At 37.7% G+C, this 23,217-nt stretch overlaps 1 protein-coding gene across 3 annotated transcripts in view; it reads right to left on the reverse strand.

The window, feature by feature from the left end:
• Nucleotides 1-5,918: 5,918 nt before the first annotated feature.
• Nucleotides 5,919-23,217, reverse strand: part of SLC35B3 (solute carrier family 35 member B3) — a 30,075-nt gene continuing 12,776 nt past the window's right edge. For 2 of the 3 annotated variants that reach the window (XM_075744994.1, XM_075744995.1), the window contains exons 6-10: nt 19,906-20,003; nt 17,004-17,096; nt 16,498-16,609; nt 12,107-12,176; nt 5,919-10,997 (exon numbers count right to left, since the gene is read on the reverse strand). In XM_075744994.1, the coding sequence (XP_075601109.1) occupies nt 10,847-10,997; nt 12,107-12,176; nt 16,498-16,609; nt 17,004-17,096; nt 19,906-20,003 (524 nt within the window). In that variant the 3' untranslated portion in view covers nt 5,919-10,846. The remainder of the gene's footprint in view (nt 10,998-12,106; nt 12,177-16,497; nt 16,610-17,003; nt 17,097-19,905; nt 20,004-23,217) is intronic. The other variant, XM_075744997.1, reaches the window with a different exon arrangement.

The raw sequence follows: 23,217 nt of genomic DNA on the forward strand, positions 1-23,217 counted from the left end.
GAACAGAACTTTATGAATCCATTGTTTAAAAAATAATCTGCAGTAGTGTCAGCCCCAGACTTCTGAGTAACAAATCCAAGCAAATCACTTGGTTTGCTTTTGGATACCAGCATTCCAGAGGCAAAGAGACTAAATTAAGTTAGAGTCATAAGCCTCAGTATTTCACACAGTCAAAATAAATCATCAATTGTCTACAAACATTCATTGAGAGTTAAGAGAGTCAGGATGTAGCTCGCACATTAACAAAGATGTGTTGTTTTTATTTATCAGTAGAATAATATAGTAAGTATAAATTCATGATTAATATTAACCGGTTTAGCAGAGAGAGGATGTTCCTCCCTACAGTAGCGTGTAACTCATAGGCTACTGGTACAGATGTTTTGATAGTTGGATATTAATAGACTCTACAAGAAATGAGACTTTGCTATGATGTTTCTCCATCTTTTCTTATAAAGACAGTTCTGAGGTTATGAGGCTACAGATGTAGTCAAGGAAGTACAGCTGCATCTCTCTCCTCAGTCCCAGATTTACTCCAGCTTCTTGCAAAATGTTCAGCCATAAATCTGAGTTTGGATCACAGCCACATGAACGTTACTGCAAGAGAGAAAAGAATGTCATCTTACACTGTCACCTATTCCACAGTAACTACCTATGTGCTCAATACACATGAGATCATTTATGGTTTCTTTTTTTCACTGAGAAGTGCACACACACTGGCAGTTTCTACTAAATTTACTGTCTGGCAGCTTTCTGCATCTTTGTGGACACAAACTCTTAGGTGTCTATCATCCATGCGAAGGAGTAAAATGTTTACATATTTTTGGGGATCTGGTCCTTATTTTTTCAATAATTCAAGAGCTTCTTTGAAATAGTACATATACCCTTGGCTCAAAAGGATAACAAAAGAATAAGCCTATGAACACTCAATAAGGTCATAGCTGTCATGGTGAAAGGAATGCAAAATGATAAAAAAATTACTCATATAGTATAAAACTAGTAACTAGGATGCCAGGTTTTTACCTGCTGCTCTCCAGTTAGACTACAAAAAAAAAAAAAAAAAAAGGAAAAAAAAAAGGTGAGGGCAGAGGCGCAAATATGGAGATAAAACCATAAGCAATCCAGTGTGAGTTGCTCCTCCGACTAAAAGGAACAACATTCTCCCAAAGGCCCACGTCCTCTCGTAGCTACCTCAGCCCTTTTCTGTTGCTGCCCTACAACATCCACGGGCAAAAAAATTAAGCTTTTTGCAAGAAATAACAGAGGTAACGGATGTACTGTGGCGATTTGGAGAGGATGATGCATTATGCACCATCTTATTTGCTGTTGTGATAAGCTTCAGACATGTACCATTATTTACTACATGAGGGTGAGAAAAAGAACACAGGTTACCAATTCTGTTGAAGAGAGATTACCATAATAGAAAGGAACACAGGGAAGAAGAGATGCAGACAGCTCTTACTGTGAGTCTCAATGAATAAACTAAACAGAGAGGATAAAAGGTCAATATTGAAAATTACTCATGAAGAATCCCCTGCACCACAGAATATTAATTAGGAAAAATAGAAAGAAAAAAATCAACCTGAACCCTGCTCAAACTGTGCAAGACACAGGTATCTGCACTTTCAAAAATACACATTTTAACACCGCCAGTCATTACCAGAAAGAGAACAGTTAGGCTGATCCAACAGTCATAGCTCTGGCAGGAGAAATCGAGCAGATCGAAGAAATCACACACCAAATCAAACACAGCTCCCTTCAGCCACCTGCATATCTACCAAACGTGGTTCACACATTTTCAGTTTGGCACAGCTATTCTCAACTTTGAAGGACCTGCAATGAAGATGACCGACAGGTGCCATCCTACTTCTGATCACGAAGTCTCAGCCTACCTAAAAAGAACGTCTTTGCCCATCGGTCAAGGTATACATTTAAGGTGAATCCGTCTTCTCAGTGGATCGCCACAGAAGGCGAGGGAAGCTTTGCGCAGAGAGGGGCAGTCTACTGCTCTTCTGTGCTGGTTGAATTTGGTGTTTTCTGAACAGAAAAAAACAGTTAAGGCTCAACAGGATTTTGATTGTCTCCAATTGCTCTGAAAAATTCCTGTCCTGATTCTTAGTCTGATTACTGAAACCTGCTTTGTATCTGTGGTATCCAACATTACGTAATGGAAAAATAGGGTTGCCAAGAATTAACACTATTGCGCATCTTGATTTTCATTTCTTTCTTTTATTGATGTTCTTTCCTCATCCAACCACAGTGCACAGAGCTGAAATATAATCTGGTAAATGACACCACATTGCACCTTTCCAATACACCCCTTCTCTATCCAAATTTACCTCTCAGTAGGAAAAAAAAGCCAGCTCTCCCAACTAGTGACATTTTTACTTAGAAGCCAAACATGTTACCATTCGTAACAGTCTATGCTTCAACTTCTTGGGGGAAAAAAAAATAAAAAGCTCTTATCTGAGAAAGAATACATTATATTGAAGCTGTCTTGCAATGCAAAATTTACCAAGTCTAAGATGGTCAATTCAAGTTGCCTTTACCAATGTGCTCGGGGATCCAAAAGCTTTAGGCAATAGCTGGTTTCATCCCTGGGAAGCATGCAAGCATGATTGCTTAATCTCAGGCTGCTTTAATCCCAGGAAAGATGGGGTTTGCAAACCAAGCTTGTACAGCCAGGCATGACTCATTTATTAAGGGTAAGGAGTCCAGGGAAATCAGGTGTGACTCATAGTAAGGATTAGTTACTTTTAAATCACTTCTTACCTATGTAGTTATGTAGAATCTGTTTTCTTTTGTTAAAATCAAGGATGGTGATATTACTTAACAGCAAGAATACAGTCTTCATTTGAAGAGGCCAAGCACTCACCTTCAGATTTAACTATTAGCTGCACTGCACAGGATGGTGTAAACTAGGGATAAAATACCACCAGCTGTTAACTTGAACTGCTTATTAAGGGCAATTTTTAGCATATTTCTCACTAAAATGATTTTCCAGTACAAAAATTTGGATAGTACACAAAATAAATAATCCTAACTTTAGGCTAGAGTAACAAAAGATTAAAGGCATGTTAAAGCCTAAAGAGCTTAAATTCTGCTTAGTCACTGCCTGAAGCCTATATGGACTCTGCTTTATGCATTAAAGCCTTTCAGGGGCCCCAAATCCTCTTTGTGGACATGTCCATCATTGTCCAAATCCTGTGGCTGCAATGTCTATCTCAAACTGAAACACCCATCAAGTTCAAAGTAAATAGGTATACCTTTACCTGTTTGTGAAAATAAGCAGATTTACAGGATTAGGCATGAGAGCATTAATACAGTAGGCTACATTTAAAGACACAGTGATCAGAGAAGCCATTTCTATCTTTAAACAGCACTGCTTATTGTTGGATGATTTCTCCCTCAGCCACAGCAGTCAGAACCACTTTTAACTTGTCAACTACAGGTCATTCTGAAAGTCGAGATGGGGTACTTCCTATTGCTATCGCTGTTTTGCTCAGGAGGGACAACTATTTAGCTAGACCTGGTCATTCAGATGAAGGCTGAGATGGGTTCAAATAACTCACCTATCTGCAAACTTGGGTTGCTCTACTTTCTGTAGATAGCCTCTAACATAATTCACTTCTTAAGCACAGCCTGCAGTGCTCTTTGTTTTTTGTGCCAAGAGCTCTTTGCCTGTAACGTGTAGTCCTGCAAAGCACTGTGATAGTTCTCGTGTAATCAAACTAGCATGAGGGCTTCCAGTTTTTGAAGTCATGGAGAAGCATGCAATGAGGAAATGCCTCTGTAGCATGCAGCCAACGACATCATGTTATTTGTGAGACTAGACAGTGGAGCTTTCACGACGCTTTGTCACCAAGATACCACTGCTGCCTCATTCCCCAGTTGTGGACAATAGTGTGAAAAAGACTGTTCTCTTCAGAGGTTTGATTATATCCATATTGATGTTAACACTGAGTGCTGTGGAAACAAAGTTGTTCAGGAACTTGAAACGTGGCAAAACCAACCCCCACTCACCATCTGCTTCACAGACTACAACTGAAGCTCTAACCTTTCTCGCATACTAGCACTGTGTTTCTCCTTCCTAGGGAGAGCAGGGTGAGCACCCTATTCCACCTTGATCTTAAAAAACCACCACACCTTCCATTTTCTTACAAATGCTAGAGTTCTGGGATGCCTACGTTTCCTCCAGACATACTTCACAGAAGTAAGCACAAGCACTCTCGCACTCTTTAAACCACGTGTAAGACTTGGCTTGGTAAGTCGTTTTCTGCCAGTGCTACCTAGAAAACTCAGTAGTCTGAGGAGAGACAGACTTGCTGTCTTAACAGAGCCCAAAGTGGACAATGCTGGCAGCACAGAATCAACCAGACTCAAAGCATACTCAAATCCTGCTGTCTTGCAGCCTTCTCCCATGCTGATGGGATATTTCACCCTGAACACGCCACCAAGTCTATTCCAGGACAGAGCCTGCAGTGGAAGCCAAACTTGCAACACCCTGTATTCAGATGTACCATACTAACAAGAGCTCAGGGCATATTTATTCGATCAATTTTCCCTTTACTGCTGCAGTTACAGGTAAATAGAAGTTTATTCTGTGACAGATAGATTGTACAACAGTTAACAGTGGTATTTAGTGTATCAGCTCCAGTTTTGTTGGGGTTCAAGTGTTCAACCTGACAGAGCAATTTTACATGGAGCTAGGACTGCTGTACAATAATAGATTTTTGCATAGATATGCTCATGTAAATGCCTGATAGTACAGAACTGTATTTAAATGGAATTTATACCTGGGTTTTGAACAAGTAGCACAGGATCTACCACAGCTGATCATGTTCATGCAAAATGCTGACAACTAACAGGCAGCAAGTGATGTAGCAACACTTGTAACAGACACCTGCAGATCAGATGCTGCACTAAAACCCCTAATAGCATGCAAAGAGCTAAATGCAGAAAAATCAAAAGCAGCTTTGAATTGCTTAATGAATATATTCAAACAGTTGATGCTGTTGACACACAATTTCATCTACCGGTTTCTTGCATTTGCTCTAAGAGATTGACATACTCTCATTCTGCACTGAGCAGCAGTTCCCAAATGAAGCTGTCTCTCCCAAGGGGATTGTGCTCTCAAACTACTCACTCTTCAGCTAGATTCACACTATCAGGCATTGCCAGCATGGTTTCTTCAGCTTCAGCCAAGTAGCCAACCCAGAAATACTCATTTTAAGTGTGTTTATTAACGCTTTGAAAACAGGAGAAAAAAAATGGAAGTCTTTTTCTAGAATCTAGACAAAGATCGTAAGATTTACGTCAAGGAGTGGTTGAGGATGGTGACTCCACTACCTCTCTGGGCAGCCTTTGCCAGGGCTCGGTCACCCTCACAGCGAAAAAGTGTTTCCTGATGTTCAGAGGGAACCTCCTGTGCTTCAGTTTGTGCCCATTGCCCCTGGTCCTGTCACTGGGCACCACCAGAAAGAGCCTGGCTCCATCTTCTCTGCGCCCTCCCTCTGGGTGTTTGTACACATTGATGAGAACCCCTCAAGCCTGCTCTTCTCTAGGCTGAACAGTCCCAGCTCTCCCAGCCTCTCCTATGTGAGATGCTCCAGTCCATCTTTCTGTCCCTTCCCTGGACTCTGTCCTGTAGCCCAGTATCTCTCTTGTCCTGTGGAGCCCAGAACTGACACAGTACTACAGGTATAATGAAAATTACAAGGTAAAGCTTTACACTTAAAATAAAAACAAACAAAAACAAAAAAAGAGAAGAGGAGGTATAAAATGAGACATTTAACAAAGAAAAAAATTATTTAAATATCCAATGTGTAGAGAAGCAATACATTACTATGACACCACAAAAAAAAAAAATTGATGCAGGTATAGAAAAGAAGCGTTAAGTCAGCATTATAGTGTAAGCTGAGTATTTGTGCATGAATATTCTTTATTGCATTACTGTCTTTGCTTCTCTACATTGAATGGCAAACAATACAGATCCAGGATGACATCTTTATATTCAATTCCTCACATAATGACAATTCCTCAGAGTTTTCCAATGGCAGCAGCTTTTGACCAGTAGCAATGTGAACTAAATTCGGAGCAGTCACCTGAAAGTGAAGCATATTACGCGTCTACAACTGCTACTCTCTCTGGCTTGTTTCCATAGCTGTGTTCACAGAAAACAGAACAAATCAACAAGACAGTAACAATGCAAAGAAGCTTCAAACAAAATGCAGGAAAAAGCCTATTTTATGGCTGTCTTAATTTCACTTTAAATTATACTAGTATAGAACACAGAACAGAAACAATTTAAAATATCAAATACCAGGATAAAAGAAAATTGAGCTTACGATGATACTGCTTTATTTCAGGCAGAGGACGACTCTGTTGGACTTGGGGCATAGAATAATCAACGGTATTAAGATCTATTCCCTGGTCAGCATAGACTTACTAAGGCAACTTTGGGCAAGTTACTGCCTCTGCTTCATCAGTGAAATGGAGAAAGGATTTTTCTGCCTCATAGGCAAGACTAAAATTAATGGCTATAAGCTGCCTAAATAGTCAGGAGTTTTATATTAAATATTAAAATTAATATAAGGATTTTTAAACAGGTAAAATATAAAAGAAAAAACCCTTCTAACGCATTCTGAGCTATTACCTAAATCATATATAAAATCGTTCTAGAAAAAAAAAAGTATGAATCCATTTAATTACTTCCTTAACTTGTGAAGTTTACTTATTATTTCCTGCCCTCCAGAGTATACATGCAATTCTATACCTCTTTCCAGAATAGTAAACAACTCACAATTTTTCCATGACTGAAGCAGCAGTGGTCAAACATAAGAGAAGGGCTTGTTTGTGCCTGGGAGCATGGGAGGCATTTCGAAAGAAAAGAAACAATTAAGACAAACCAGGTTAGTAAGGAAGGCACTTATTAAAGAAAAAAAGAGCACTTGAAATAATTTATTTCCTCTTCCTTTAGTTCTCAAAGGCAAGCAAGGGAGAAGAGATTTTCTTGGAAGACGGAATGAGGTCAAGGAGTTAACTCATACATGTACTCATCAAGACCTTTCCAAAAACAACAGAAAGTATAAAAGATTTTTTCTTTTGTGGAGTAAAAAAAGGATTTAAAAGAATCATCCAGTCATAACTGATATGAAGCAGAAAATATGGCATGTGATCAGTCTGTAACAGTATTATGTAAACCCTTAAATGCAGGAATAGAAACTTGAAACAATCCATAGTGCATCAACAGAGCATGTTAAAAAGGGAGTTAGCATCCAGAAGACAGACAGACAAGTAAGGAAGTAAGGAAGAAAAGTAGGAACGATGTATGCCTAAGTTTTAGCTTAAAATGTTTGGAAAGTTCAAAATGCGTGGGAAAAGATGAAGAATAACAGTTTAACCCAGTGTCAGGAAACACTGCAGCCTTAGGTGGGGTTCAGAGCATTAGTTCTTCCACACTTGTATTCACATATAGGTAACGGAATAATTAGCAGTTGGTGACACTGATGTACTGAAATAGGGAAGAAATCCACTGCACAATTAACTTCAGTATTCAAGTGTGCCAAATAAATGCAAAAGTGTAATGCGAAAGCAACTGCAAATGCATACTAATTGATGAAAACAGAGCTCCCTCAGTCTGCTGAAGGAGGCAGATAGACCGCGTCACAGAGGTAGATTGCTGACATCAATGGAGACCTTGGGCAGCCTTAAATTTTAGTGTGAACTTCAATCCCATTACAGCTAATTCTTACATCACAGTTTTTCTGCAGAGAGGAGAAAGTTGTGTAGCATAAGAAGCAACTAATTCACATTATATTTAGATAATAAATTTTATGGTGACAGAATGAATGTTTGTTTCTGTAGTTTTATAATGCCTACTGCAAAGAGTCCAGGAGCCAATGAGTGCAAAATGCAAGTTATTATGATCAGCTTACATAGCAACATTAGGAAAGGTGGTCTTACACAAAAAAATAAAAGGATTTACAGTTACTTTGTGGACAAGCCCTTATTCATCTTTCATAGACAACACAAAAGCAACATACATATACAGTACAGAAGATCTGAAACCAAAATTTTGTAATGAGAACACTTGGAGGTTTGGAAGGTTCTCTTACTTGCATGTGCTATAAAGCTTATTAAAAAGCCCCCTACAAACAGCAATTCACTGAAATGAAGGTTTTCTTAACGTCTCAATGAAAGTATGAAACTGTGCAGTCCATGACAGGTGGCAAATTATGAACTACTCTCACTTGGATGTGCACTTTCGCTAACGTGCCTACATATTGTTGATTAGCAAGTACTAGACTCACACCTATGAAAATAAAAATCTGACTCAAATTTATGCTTTCGACACTAAACCTACATATCTGTCTATAAAAATCATTTAAGGTACACCTGTAAAACAGAACATACATTTATGTAAGGAAAAGAATATTAATAAAAAAATAAAATCAAAATGTCCCCTTACACGTGCTCCATTAACTCAGTCTTGTATACAATAGAGAATAAATTAAGAGGTAAATTATTGTGAACACTACACTCTCCAAACAGAGAAAATAGAGACAAAACTGTATAAACAGTTCAGCAACCTACATACTACATTTGAATTCTAGTCAGAAACTTTGGGAGTGACTTCTCATCTGTTTATATAGAACAGATGCCAAGCGAATTATATTTACTATGCCCTTCTGCATGTATGGTAGCTGTCACATAATTTGGTTTCCTGAAGTTCAGTAATGTTTAGCAACAGGCAGAGTTTACAATTTTGAAAAACTGTTGAAATGATGCTCAAATGCCAATTACCAAGTTCTACCAAGCCAGTGAACAGAGCAGTAAATGTTCTGTAATCACTTCTTAATGGTTCAAAAACTGTCCCTCTTTTAAGCTTGATAGGTAACTTAACCTCACCAGAAAGAGTAACTTCATTTAGTGAAAAGAATGCAAGGGAATATGAGTTGATAAATATCACAGGGAAAGAAACATGTATCAATACCCTTGACTTGGTCAAATGCACTCTTGCATCAAATTTGAAATTGTAACCCTTTTTCATATCTTATCACAAAACCTTGGCTGCAACATGGAAATGGATAGCCATGGCAGGCCATCCTTCTCTTTCAAGGTGTATTTGTCAAATTCACACCTCTACCTTATTCAGGACACAATCAATCATGCAGCAGCTGGGAATTTAAAAAACAAAACTGTCACACGCAATAAATTCTCCTAACTCACCAGCACTGGGTGCATACAGGTTGAAAGGCTTTGCTGACACACCAGAGTAGCTTGAGTGCTGGAAACACTGCAATTACATTAGCGCAGGTCTCCACTGCACCTATTTATCCCATTGTGCTGAGATGGCTGTATTATTTCATGTTCTATTTTATAACATACTTCATATGGCATATGCTAGGCTAACAACTCAATAAGCAAAATTTAAAGCATATTTTGTGTCTCTGCTTTGATTACAAGCTCCCTGGAACAGCAATTCTTCCTAAATGTCTGAAAAACATTTTGAATACTTTGATAAACTAATATTTTTGGCAGAAGGCAATCCTGCGAGATATTGAAATATTTTGTACATTCTTCCTGACTATACAATTCTATTATCCAATTTACTTTTGTCTAAGTTGAAAGAATACACACCAAGATGCATCTAAGGAACACAACCACAAAAAAAATCATGGCCACATGAGAACAATGAACTGTAAGGTGATTAGTATTTTTAAAGTGCTATTATTAAATACATAAAACGAAAGAGAAGTGATTCAAAGGCAAGTTGAATATGAAAGTAAGAGAGATAAAAGGACTTAGTCTTTCTAAAATCATGATGAAAAAGGCAGACTGGTAGTACATTGTCTCCTCCTGTCATTAAATAAAGAAAATTATAATCTGTACCCTAATCCTCTTAAGTTCATCACAGGACCACACAAAGACTGACACAATACATATTCCAAGTACATTAGCAGATGCTGTTATTCTTTACTCCAATACTGAAAGTGAAGAGTTTTGATTTGATGCTACTAATTTAGAGAACTTCCATGTCTCTTTACACCACTATGACATGGAAGGCCCCAGGCCACTAAAAATTTTGTATTTCACCACAGAATAAGCAAGCTTCTTACACCACTGTTTCAATCACAACTTTTTCATTCTGTGTTCTCACTCTGTTCAGATCTAAAATGCCCATTCCCCCCTTGTAAAAGCACTTGTGTTGACTGCACAAACTCAAACTCATTTTTGTTACTTGCAAGCAATAATCAAAAAGAGTAACACCATAAGATTTCCATTTAAAAAATCAATTATTACAATAAATACCAAGTTCTGTGATGATCTAATCAATAACTTAAACTCCCAACATTTTTATTTAAAATGAAAAGGAGTGACAACATACCATATTCTAAACCTGCCGCCTTTAAAATGGCAATTTGGTCAACCAGTTGCTGATTAGACTCCATTAAACGTTAATACAGTATAATTCAAATTACCCTACCTAGACAATTAAGAAAGAACCACTAATCTCAGATCAGCCACATGGCCGATGTTATTAAAATGCCCAAATTAGTCTTCTACTGCGTCCCACTTGCAGTGCAGCTTCTCAGCAGTCTGCCAGGAGCCGCTGTCCTTCATTGCTTAGTAATGCCATCCAACAATGGCCTACAACACCTTTTATGATGAATTCAAGTGCTCTGAAGAAAGGGCTCACAAAAATGTGCATTTCTAGCAATCTGCAAGCAGACAATATGCCTTCAGCTCCTTTGGTTTTAATAATGTTCCCTTTGGAAGGTGAATCAGTTGAAGACTGTTCCAATAAAATAATAAGTCATAGTCTAGCCAAGTCATAAACCGCAGTCTATACAGTTTGTGACAACGTCCTTGTTTTTCTTTCTTCCACGCTTTTTTTCCAAAGACCATGCAGTGAAGGCAGTTTGATTTTATCCATATTCTTACTGTAAACATTAAGAAATATACCAAGGACAACCAGTAAGCCTGACCACACGTACCTAAAGGGGAGGAAGGGGGGAAAAAAGTTACCATTAGCACTTTATCTGTAACAGTTACATACAGTATTTGTGGATTAAATAAAAACAAATCCCCCACTTTAAGGATAGAAGAGTTTAAGGAAAAAAACCTCCACAAATTAGTGGACTCTAAGAAAGAATTTGCTTGAATCTTTATTATTACTATCCTTCTGCCCTTCCTTTTCCCATCCTGGCTGGAGAGCTTATTAAGGTGCATTTATAATTCAATAATAACTAAACTGTACCTGTCTTTCTCACGTGAATAAAGTAGTCCTGAGGCATTTTAGTATGTTTTTCCTTCCTATGGTTATGAGACCTATATTCTCTATTACTGGTCCAAAATGTCTTCTCACTCTGCTTTATATCCATACTTCCCAATGTAAGCCCATTTTTCTTTCAGCTCTCCATTATTTTAAAGCCTCAAGATTTTTAGCTGGAGTAAATTCCATTTGGGCATTTGGCTGTAAGCTTTGTTTTTAAATCTCAAATAAATTTATACATAGCAATAAAATTGAATACTATTTTGTTTCAAACAAGAAGCAATTAGGACCAATGTAGCAACTTAGCTGCATTTTTCAATGTAAGCTCTTCCTTGAAATTAAAAAAGAGAGAAGAAACCCAAGCTCAAAAATCTTGCAATTTCATGTATCAAGATAACAGAAACTTGCAGTTATTTAAAAGGGCTAGCTAAGAACTCAAACCTGAGTTCATAAAGGGGGAAATAATATTATAATGGACAAAATGCCTTTCTATAGTTGAATCTTCCTCCACAGAGAAAGTAACCAAACAATTTATTACCTATCATAAGCACTAGATATTATGTAAGACTTTTCTTAAAAAAACCCAACAAAATGCCAACACATGGAATAGTTTGTCTTCCAGACCTTTAGAAAAATGGAAACTATTTTCTCTAGCATGATAACCATCAACAAGCCAGTCGATATTTACAGCAGATGGCCAACATTTATAGAAGATACGAAATAAAAAGCATTAAAGCCTGAATATGATTAATTGCTGTTGTTACATTTCCATGATCAATAATGTATTTTTTTATAAAATATATAAAAACAATTACAATTGTAAATACTTACTGGAATGTGAATGGCTTTGCAAAGAACAAAAAAGAAAGCACAATGGTCATTGCTTTTCTTCCTGTTGTTACTGCAGAGGAAAACAAGCATTTACTTCTTTAAGAATTCAGTGATAGCAAAAGAACATAATATTATCTTCAATACTAGTAGATAACCTCATGACATAATTAAGTGTCTGGCTAAAACGATAATCATCCTTGGTGCAAACACAGACTGCAGATGCCCCAGTTCAGTGCAAAATAACACTAGAACCACACGCTGTTTGAAACAAGTACACTGTGTCAGTAGTATCAGCTCCAGCCACAGTATCTGCAGCAGAGAAACTTCCAGCACAAGACTTGCTATTTAATAAATTCACACTAATCAATTCACAATATCTGAAAATGACAAACAATCTTTGCAAGTAACCAATGGTATCAACTAATCTGTTAAAGCAGAAAAAAGTGGTATCACTATTTGGATACACCAAATCTCTTGCCATTTCCACTTCATGTTATTACAGTTCAGTGGTGCTTGGGGCTTCATTTTTAAGTGGAATGAGATCAGCATCTTGTCATTCTTTTGAAGTTACTGAAAATTCACCTAACAGTGCAGAGAAATACAATTTTGGTTAGAAATCTAAGACCAAGGATGTCTCACCAACGATTATGCATTAGGAAGTTTTCGTCAAAATCATTAAGGGATCTTCTTCTACATGTGATCTTATTACTAGGAAGAATCAAGGTAGTAAGAAGAGTTGAGAATACAATGCTGTTACCAAAATGGAAGTAAACTGTTTGGGTTACTCTCAAATTAATTACAGCTCCAATAATTATTTGAACAATTTCAATGCTATCTGCTATGAACACAAATACAGCATTGCTAGCAAATTGCGTACTGGGAAACCTATATAGTTTATCACTGAAACAAAAATCAATAAATGAGTAAAAGTTACAGAAAATGTTTAAAAAAGTAACAATGCAGTCAGGCGTACAAGTTTAGCTATAGAGGTTAAAGGCCTGAGAAGGTGTTATATACAGGCTTCTCACTTAAAGATCCCAGTACAATGGTCTGCACCTAAAAAAACCCTAAGTTTTTTATTAACAGAAAACATGTTGCTTAGCATGAAGTACTTTTTACTATGCCATACTGGAAAGCCTTACTTGTATAACTACATCCACATTAGTCTTACTAATATACTGACAAGAGGAACCACTGTCTACTGATGTATTTTCATGCTGTTAGGGCTAGTAAAGCAAGTTTTATTCTCCCCCATCCTCCCTTGCAAAGAAATATTTGCTTAAAAGGATGTTTTGTAGTGGAAGAAACAGCCTTCACCATTGCTTTATCTGCCCCCAATCTCAACTTTTTAGTAATAATTTTCTTTACATTTTAAGAAATTTATGCACATCAAATAAAATGATTTTCTAGTACATGAAAAATTAAAGGAGAATGAAAAAGAAAATTGAGTTTTAATTAGAAAACAGTTTACAGATGAATAATTTAAAAAATGGTTAAATTACTTCAGTTTTTCTAATTACGATTATTTCTGTTCTTTCAAATCAGTTATTAATTAAAATATTTATGTAACCATTTCCTTCTAAATTAAGTGCCTTTTCTTCTTTTTCCCAATTAAGTCTGATAATTTCTCATTCTGGTAATAGAAATACAATTTTCATTAAACTCTTTCACCCCACTCCCCCCAAGAAGGGGGAGGGTGGATGGGGAGGGTGGGAGGGACAGTAATGAATGTGGTGTTCTTCCAAGGCACAATAAACATTTTCACATTGCTACAGGCAAGACAGAAAGGGCTCAAGTGTTAGGATTGTCAAGGTCAGGCATAAGAAAACCTGGGAAAGGTTTGCTATTCCACAACATTTTAAAATGCTTTTTAGCACAGTAAGACTTTTTTTATTTTTAAACAGCTATTTTAGTACATGAACCAACCCTCTCACCTATGCCAATTTCCAGTCAGGAGACCTACTGAACTTTGTTAAAACAAATGTGATACAGAAGTGCTGCAGAGGAAATTGTTAATAGGAAAGCAGAGCATGCAATCCTCAGGTCAGAAAACAACTGCCTATTTTTTCCTCTCCACTACTGTGGATGAAGTAGAGCCTCACCTGACAGAAACCAGCTTTTAGGGGTAGAGGGAAGAGAGGAAAGTGGCTCCGTGATACCTTGCTGCTACACCTTCTCCACCCAGGCTCTTGTGACTAATGTTTGAAGTTTTAAGAAAAGAGGAAGGAATGAGCTTGGTATAACTGTTCTTGATAGACTACTGTAATGACTACAGAAATGATAGAAGCTAAATAGCCAATGACTGATTTCTGAAAAATACACTCAAGTTACATTTTAAGTTTGGAAGCAACAATTTTCTACAATTTTATGTTCTAGAGCAGTTGCATATAGTGAATTTTAGGGACAGCCTGAAAACAGCAGTACAGGAAGATTATGAAAAATGATCAAGTGTCAGACTTTTCCTTTGGGTTATTAGATACATAAAAAATGTTAACATTACAATTAACTGCTGTTAAAAATGAATGGCAGGGTCATTTCATCTTATTCCAACATTCAAGGATATTCTGTTATGTAAACACTTCAGTCACTCGATTGTTTTACAAACTCATAATAATACTGGTTAAAAGCAGTTATGTCATTTTGTTGTAGCTAGCTTTGCCACACTCTGGTAACGCCATATACTAAAATATGCCGCGGCCTCACAAATACAGATGCAAGCCACAATAAACCAGTACAAATAATTTTTGAGCTGCAATTTGTCGCATCTGTCTTACTAGTGAGTCCTTTGCTTTAATCATATTCTATACTGCTTCTTCTATTAAGGATCTCAAGCAAAGTATCAATGGGCTCTGAACACACTTCCTTCTCCGAAGCCCTATCGTTGTCCTTCCACACATAGTATGTTTTGAAAAAATGAAAAGTACTAAGATTAAGGCATGCATCAGCCAATGCATTACTAAAGACCAAGCATAAACAGCTGACGTTATTTGCCAGCGCAGTGCTGAGACTCATTGTGCGCAGTGGCTTCCTCATTCATAGACAGCCAATCTCAGGTATTAGGATTTCAATCTTTGCACAAGATTTTTCTAGATGACTGATTACTCAACATGAAGAATATGTCCAGTTGCATACAGGATAAGAGTCAAGTCTGAATATCTACAAAAATTGGAAATCTGTAATGGCTGTGACTGCCTCTTGCTTCACATTCTCCTTTTCCTCATCAATCTAGATACATACATGCAGATAGGTCCAACTTGCATTTACTGCTAGGAAATGGTTCTATTATTAGGCAAGAACAGCACATCACAGAAACTTTTTATTTGTGCATGAACTATCACAGCAGCAGACAAGATGACATTTGGTGCCTGGAGGGGATTCCAGTAACTTGGAACTTTTGACATACTTTAGGGACTTACATTGTTCCATATTCACATGCAGCTAGCAGACACAACAGTGAGTGGCCCAAATTTTTTCAACGTATTACTGATCAGAGTTCTTTACATTTGTTTCCTCTGACATGGTTGATAAGAGTCATATGCTATACTAAGCATTTAACAGAAATCAGGACTGCTTCCATTTTTTGTGGGACAATTACACTGGAAGTCTAGAACAACTGAAAGATTAGACAGAGTCTGCTTCTGTTCATTAACAATAGGCTTGTACCTACCCCGTGAACGCACAAGTTACAATTTAGAGATAATCCAGCAGCTGCTACATGGCCCATCAGAAGTTTGTTTAGTTCCAATCCTGACTTTCAAAATTAATATACACACCCTTTGTTCCCTTCAGTTTAATAAAAAGAACTGAGAAGACAATCACAAAAGTCAGAATTTCTTCCACTTGAGTTTATTCTGAACTGAGTCTGGAGCATACGCTTAGCATTGCTACAGCAGCATTCCACTAAGAGTGTATGGACATTCAGAAGCTTCAGAAGAGCTCTTCACAGTTTTTCTAGTAATACCATTTGCTGGAAATCTCCAGAAATTCTGCTTAGATACTATGACTCTGCCTACTATGCCTTACTGGAACATCCTTACTTCTCCTTCCACGTTTCAAATAATGCCTGCCTTTTCCTTTACCTTGCTATACATTTTCATTGCAATTCCTCAGTTTAGAACAGTGTTGTTTCTGCATTAACACACACCACAGGCTATATTCACAGATTACTTAACAGGCTCTTCAAAATTGAAACGGTGGCACAGAAAGGACCAGGAAGCTCTCAAACACATACTACTAGAGAAGATCCATGCTACACAAGCCATGATCAGTCAGTGGAAATAACAAAAAAAAGCCAAAGCGAGAACAATTCTCAAAAGCTCTGTCCTAAATAATAGAATGGAATTACTTCATGCTTTTATACCAAAAGCAGTAAAGATATCATTTGTTCATACCTGTTACAGCCAGAAGGGCACCAAAGATTTTAATCAATGCTAGAACAAAGGATATGCCAAAATATCCAGTCAGGGAGAAAAGGAATGCATAACCATAAGTCTGAACTGGATGCTGCAACAACAAGAAAAGCCTGTTAGGAAAGCGTAAAACAAACCCTGAGGTATTGCAAAATGACATAAAACTACAGACTTTAATCAACTGCTTGAGCAATAATAAGCTGTTCAACAATGCATTCATGCAAAGATCCTTATTTAATTTTCGTTAATGGAAAAATAATAATGAAATTATAAGCTCATAAGTCTGGTCCTGTGATCTTGTTTTGTTTTTTAAAACATTACCGATACATCAAAGACTGTAACAACTTCCTTAATGTATGAATTATACAAGTCAACCAGTTTACGTGATGAAAATGTGACTTCAGAGAAGTGGTGAGATTTACTAAACCATACAGAGCAATGTTTTCTATGAACAACTTCATTGGAAAAAAGGAAATCTTTACACTTACCTTTGAGCAAAATGTTACTGCAGGGCTTAATCCACTAGTGCACGTTAATCCAAATAAAATATACACAAAACCTATTGAATAGGAATATAAAACCTAGAATAGTTTAAGAGAGAATAATTACCAGGTGATACTATACAAAAGGACAAAATTAAATGCTTTCAAATGTTTGGCCCTATTAATATGTTCAACTACTCAGAGTTAAATTTGCAGTGTTTGAAGATATTTTTACTAGGATTTCTGTAATAGGTGACGTACAGTGAAAAGTGGATAATGTGTCAGAGACATTCTTCCTACTCACAACTACATAAAAAAAGTTGTAAGCTACTCAGTTACTAATATCCCGGGCTCAATGTTGACTGTGGTAAAACCTTCAAATTCAGGATTTCACAGCCTAAATAAAGCTTCACACAACTATGTAATAACTTGAATAAAATGTTAGACATTTTGTTTTCTGCTACTTGTCCTGCACAAAAAAGATCCACTATTACATTAAATGTGCAAAGGGTAGCATATAATCACTATGAGCTGTCATAAGAAGCGTCACGTAAGTTTCATCTGTGCCACTTCATATACATTGTGCACCTGCATTATGGTTATATGATACAAGATTTTCATATATGACCAGCTCTGGCCTAGTTCAGTACTCCAAACAGACTATATACTCAGCAAAGAGGTAAGCTCTTCATTTTGTCTGTACCCTTATTTAACTCATAGATTCATACAGAAGTGACAAAAGAATCCTCATCCTATCTTTTCCCATGTAGAGGCAACAATAGAAGTTGGAACTGCCCATCCATACAGCCTCCCGTGCAGTGGGAAGTATTCAGCTCTTTGGGTAACTTTTAGTGGCCTTTTCACGTGAAAAGGGGAGACAGTGAATGGAACTATCCTACACATCACTCACTAGAACACACTGATTTACTACACTTCAAAACTTGATGTCAATTACAGACCTACTTCTTTTGACACAGGTTTCATCAATTGTTTACTTGTTATAGTATCTCAATTATCCGCAAAAATAAATCTATTAACAATTAATAACAATGCCATGAGACAACAGAACACTTATCACTGCTCCACAATAAAGGACGATGAATATGCATTTCAAGAGCAGAACTGCTTTCAACCTCTTAAAAACCAATGACCTGATCTTCAGAGCTCTTATTTCTCAGTGTTTATACACAAAAAAAGTTAGACTCTAGTTCTTCATTTGCCTCTGCATACAGCTTTTCTCCCAACCTTTGCAAAGAGCTCACTTTTTCACAACCACGAATGAGAACCACATTGCTAGTTTCACGTTAGGCAGTGTGATAGAAGTCACTTCCTTAGAATCACACACAAGGTAAAATCAGATACAATTTTTCAGACCAGTGGTTACTATTCCAGCTGCAAGACATCTTTTCTCTTTTCATAATTGCTTAATCCAGGTCAGGTTCCAAATTTAGCAACAAAACAGACATCTTGTGCATGACAGGTTCCTTTACTATTCAATTTTATTTCCAGATCACTCTCTGTTAAACATGATTGCTGATTCAGAAGACCTTTTAAATTTTCACCCATGGTCTCAAGTCAAGAAAAATGATTTCTGAAATTCTGCTTGCAATTCTGCACTGAATTCTCTGAACAAAATCCTGGAGTGTAATCCCTAGGCCTCAAACAAACAAAATCTTTATATCCTTAATCACTACGCTTATTTGCTACAAGTAGTATGAGTATAAAATACAAAGACCAACATTTGTCAGACTAATGCAGAACAAAATGCAATGTTCTGGAGAAAACAGGAGCATCCTAGGTAAGGCAGTTAACAGCTGTCAGCTGACTGCTGGCAGGACGCAAAATGGGCAAAAAACCAGTTACAGATTGTACTTTGTTTTGGATTTCAGAGATTACAGCTACAGAAGGCTGCACTGGGTCAGGTGAGGTCCATACCTCTGGCAGCAGTCAACAGTGAATATTAAGAAAAAGTACAAAAATAAAACCCAAGAATACAGTGACACTTTTCAGGTATATTCTTCCACTTTGCAGAAGCTTGCAGCTCAAACTTCTTGAGCCAACCTAAATTACTTACAGTCATAAGTGAAGCTTCCTTCTAACTAATTTTTTCTCTCCATTTATGAAGTTATTCTCATAAATGAGAAAATAGATTTCTATTTTCTATGTCAAATACATGCCAAATATGCAAATTAAATTTCAATATTTTTTTACTTGTGGCATATTCAAATGTCTGTTATAATAAAAGATTTTCTTGTAATTAATCAATTTCAGAGAAAAAGATGCCAAGTTCAAACATAAGTTTTCTCTAAAATAAGAAAAAAACCTCAGACCATATGAACAGTTAATCTGTGTTCCAAATAAGTATATAAGAAATACTGAACAGGTCTTTTTCAAAAATCACATATTTCACTGCATCAGTAACACACACATTCGCCTATACTGAAAGTCAGAGTTTAACTGATTCCAAAAGCTTCAAAAAAGTTTGCCTCAAATGCTAACACACTCTAGAATCAGAAGTCTAGTAAAGTAAGAAAAGCAACATGTTCCATGCAACACATGCTTATCTATACCCGAATAGTATATATTTTTCAGAGATTAAGTGTATGATCATACTGAAAACACTCCGTTGATTTCAGGCCTCCAGGGTAGACAAAGAAATTGTTGCTAGAAATAAGTGTTTCTGTAGCTGCAATATACATTTGAAGTTGCACACAAAAAGCAGCACCCCTGAAAGTTTAAAAAACAATCAACCAAACAACAAAAGCCCCCAAAGAGAAAACCCAAGACCAGTATACCAAGAGCTCTTCTTTACATAAGCAAGAGGAAAGCAGATTGTTTCACGTCTTGTCATTGTATGCCTTGTCTATGACAGAATGTGTGCTTTTAAAATTGCAAATCTGGTATTTACCATTTCTGAATTAGAACCATTGTGCAACTTCATAGCTTTTTCCTGTACATTTCCTATAACTGCATCTGCGCAGAGGGCAAGGGATATTAGGACCACACCTAATATAAGAAACAAAAAAACAAAAACCTGTTCAGAATATTTATCAGCAAAGCAGAGTAGTGACGAAAACCACTCTGTACTTATCCTGAAAAAAAAAAATCTCAGGAATAGAAAAATAATAACCTCCTCTCTATATCATTTTCTAAATGCCAGCAAAACAATTTCTTCATGCTGGTATATAGCAGTGTCCACCCCCACTCCCTCCATTAGTTAAGCTGCGAGCACTGTGCTTCTCTAAGCTTGATAGGAACATCTGGACATTGCTATACAGAAGCCAGCTGTAGTTTTTGTAGTAACAGGAGCGAAAGAATGTCAGTTGCATTTATTTAGGTATTTTTAATGAAGATAAATAAGCAGAGAACATACTCTTTTGAGTAGTTAATCCTAGATTATTCTTGCTGACAAAGGCAAATAGAAACGTTAGATGTAACGTTAAAACAAATGTAAGAGGATTCACAATGGATATCTTTCATTGTTGAAATATTTTTTTAAAAAACCCTATAGTTCAGGTACAAACCCCAGGGTTTTAGGTTATCATATCTGCTCACAACAAAGTCACTACACAGTCAATAATGTAATCAGCTTTCCAATAACAAAAATTAATAACTCTTTATCCATGCCAGTCACAATTCATTTCCCAACCTCTGAACTTTAATTCTTTCATGACTATAGCAACTGTTGTATTTAATGTTGCAAGAGTTAGAAATTAATGATGCACACAGGTTGAAATACCACTTTTCCTAAGTATACAACATTACAGAAGATATCAGTCATCAAAATCATATTTACTGTCTACTCTGGTCTTGGTTCCTTAAAACATAGTTAAGTGTCAGGGAAGAATGAGGACTAGAAGACTAGAAATAATCAGTGTTATATTTTCTTAATATTATGTTCTTGCTATCAGAGGTCTCAAAACAGGCATTTTGATGGACCAAACAGAGTATAAACTCCTGACAGAGAAGAAAAAAAAAAAACCCTGCTCCTAGGATTTTGAGAATTGAAAGATTTAACTTTTTTTAAGACCAATGAAGTTTAAGGTGGCATCAGCTTGGCAAGCTTCTGGATGTATGAGAACTTCCAAACCACCATTTTTAGTTTGGGAATCATTTCTTTTCCCAGACTAGACTTATGCAACTGAAGCAACAGAAGACAACTCTTCATTATTCAAAGTTATCTGGCATTGGGAAAGGTATGAGTCAATGGCAAGGACATATTAACCTGAATAATACTGGTTATGCTAAAGACCACAGCAACTACATGGATTCAGCTCTGGTTCAAAGGTGTAAGGACGCCTCCAGCTCTGCAGCAGGCTTGCTGCAGATCACTTGTGTAAAGTGAGTGTCTTCATCTGTGCTCTCTATGACACTAGTTCCAGCAGCACTTAATGGCCCAGGCACAGCATTGGACAAATGCATGGGTTCACTACTGGGTTGAGATGAAAAGGTTACCTGGAATCTAAAGTGCAAGTGCGCATGGAAAGGAGAAATGTATGGACAAAGACACATGTTAATAGTACATACATACAGAGTTTGGAGTATGCAGAGAAGAATTGTTCCACTCATTGTGATAGCACTGCACCTGCTGAGCAGCAAAGCCATGGATGAGACCAGTAACATTACATCGTATGCAAAGCATGAGTAAAAATGATTGGAAGAACTGGTCCTAAATTAGTTCTGAAAAAAAAAAAATAAACCTGAAGGTCTTGCACCAACAGACTTGATTGAAACACTACATCACATTGTACTTAACACTATTAATGTGATGCTTGAAGTCATTAAAATATTAACACCGCTTATACATTTATAAGCTATTGGATATTTACACAAGTTCCTCAACAATACATTCTCACCCTTGCAATCCCCACCATGCAAATGTGTTAGACTAGTGAGTTGTTTGGAGTTTACCTGCCCAGTAGACTTCTATAATACTCCACATTTTAGAAGCCTGCCATAGATAGATTAGAAGACATGGTAGAGGTAACTAACCGTGTTGGGTTTGCATAGCAAGGTTTTGGTAGCAGGGCGGCGCTACAGGGGCATCTTCTGTGAGAAGCTGCTAGAGGCTTCCCCTGATGTCTTACAGAGCCAATGCCAACAGGCTCCATGACGGACCCACTGCTGGCCAAGGCCAAGCCAGTCAGCGCCTCTGTGATAACATATTTAAGAAGGAAAAAACTAGTTAGAGAGAGCTTTTGCAGCCAGAGAGAGGAGTGAGAAGATGTAAGAAACTCTGCAGATACCAAGGTCAGTGAAGAAGGAGGGGGAGAAGATGCTCCAGGCACCGGAGCAGAGATCCCCCTACAGCCCGTGGTGAAGACCATGGTGAAGCAGGTTGTCCCCCTGCAGCCCATGGAGGAAGGATGAGAGGGTATAGATTCCACCTGCAGCCCAGGGAGGACCCCACGCCAGAGCAGATGAAGGCACCTGAAGGAGGCTGTAGCCCCGTGGGAAGCCCATGCTGGAGCAAGCTCCTGGCAGGACCTCCGGACCTGTGAAGACAGGAGCCCAGGCTGGAGCAGGTTTGCTGGCAGGACTTGTGACCCTGTGGGGGACCCACGCTGGAGCAGTCTGTTCCTGAAGGTCTGGACCCCATGGGAGAGACTCACATTGGAGAAGTTTGTGAAGGACTGTCTCTTGTGGGAGGGACTCCATGTTGGAGCAGGGGAACAATGAGAGAGGAGTCCTCCCCCTGAGGATGAAGAAGCAGCAGAAACAACGTGTGATGAACTGACCATAACCCCCATTCTCCGTCCCCCCGTGCTGCTGAGAGGGGACAGAGGTTGAAGCCGGGAGTGAAGTTGAGCCCAGGAAGATGGGAGGGGTGGGTGGAGGTGTTTTAAGAGTTGATTTTATTTCTCATTCCTCTACTCTGTTTTGCCTAGTAATAAATTAGATGAATTCCCTCTCTAAGTTCGGTCTGTTTTGCTTGTGACGATAATTAGTGAATGATCTCTCCCTGTCCTTATCTCGACCCATAAACTTTTCATTGTACCTTTTCTCCCCTGTCTAGTGAATGAGGGGAGTGACAGAGCAGCTCTGGTGGGCACCTGGCCCCCAGCCAGGGTCAACCCACCACACCAAGTAATAGCATCTTACCAACAGCGAAGCTAAGGACAAAACACCTCTGTCTGCAAAAGACTAAACTGCACCTGTACTAACAGTCGAGGGTGGAGGAATTTGCATACAATTGGTATTTTTACTGTGTCTTCACTGG

Source organism: Balearica regulorum, chromosome 2 (genome assembly GCF_011004875.1).
Source record: "Balearica regulorum gibbericeps isolate bBalReg1 chromosome 2, bBalReg1.pri, whole genome shotgun sequence".
Classification (NCBI taxonomy): domain Eukaryota; kingdom Metazoa; phylum Chordata; class Aves; order Gruiformes; family Gruidae; genus Balearica; species Balearica regulorum.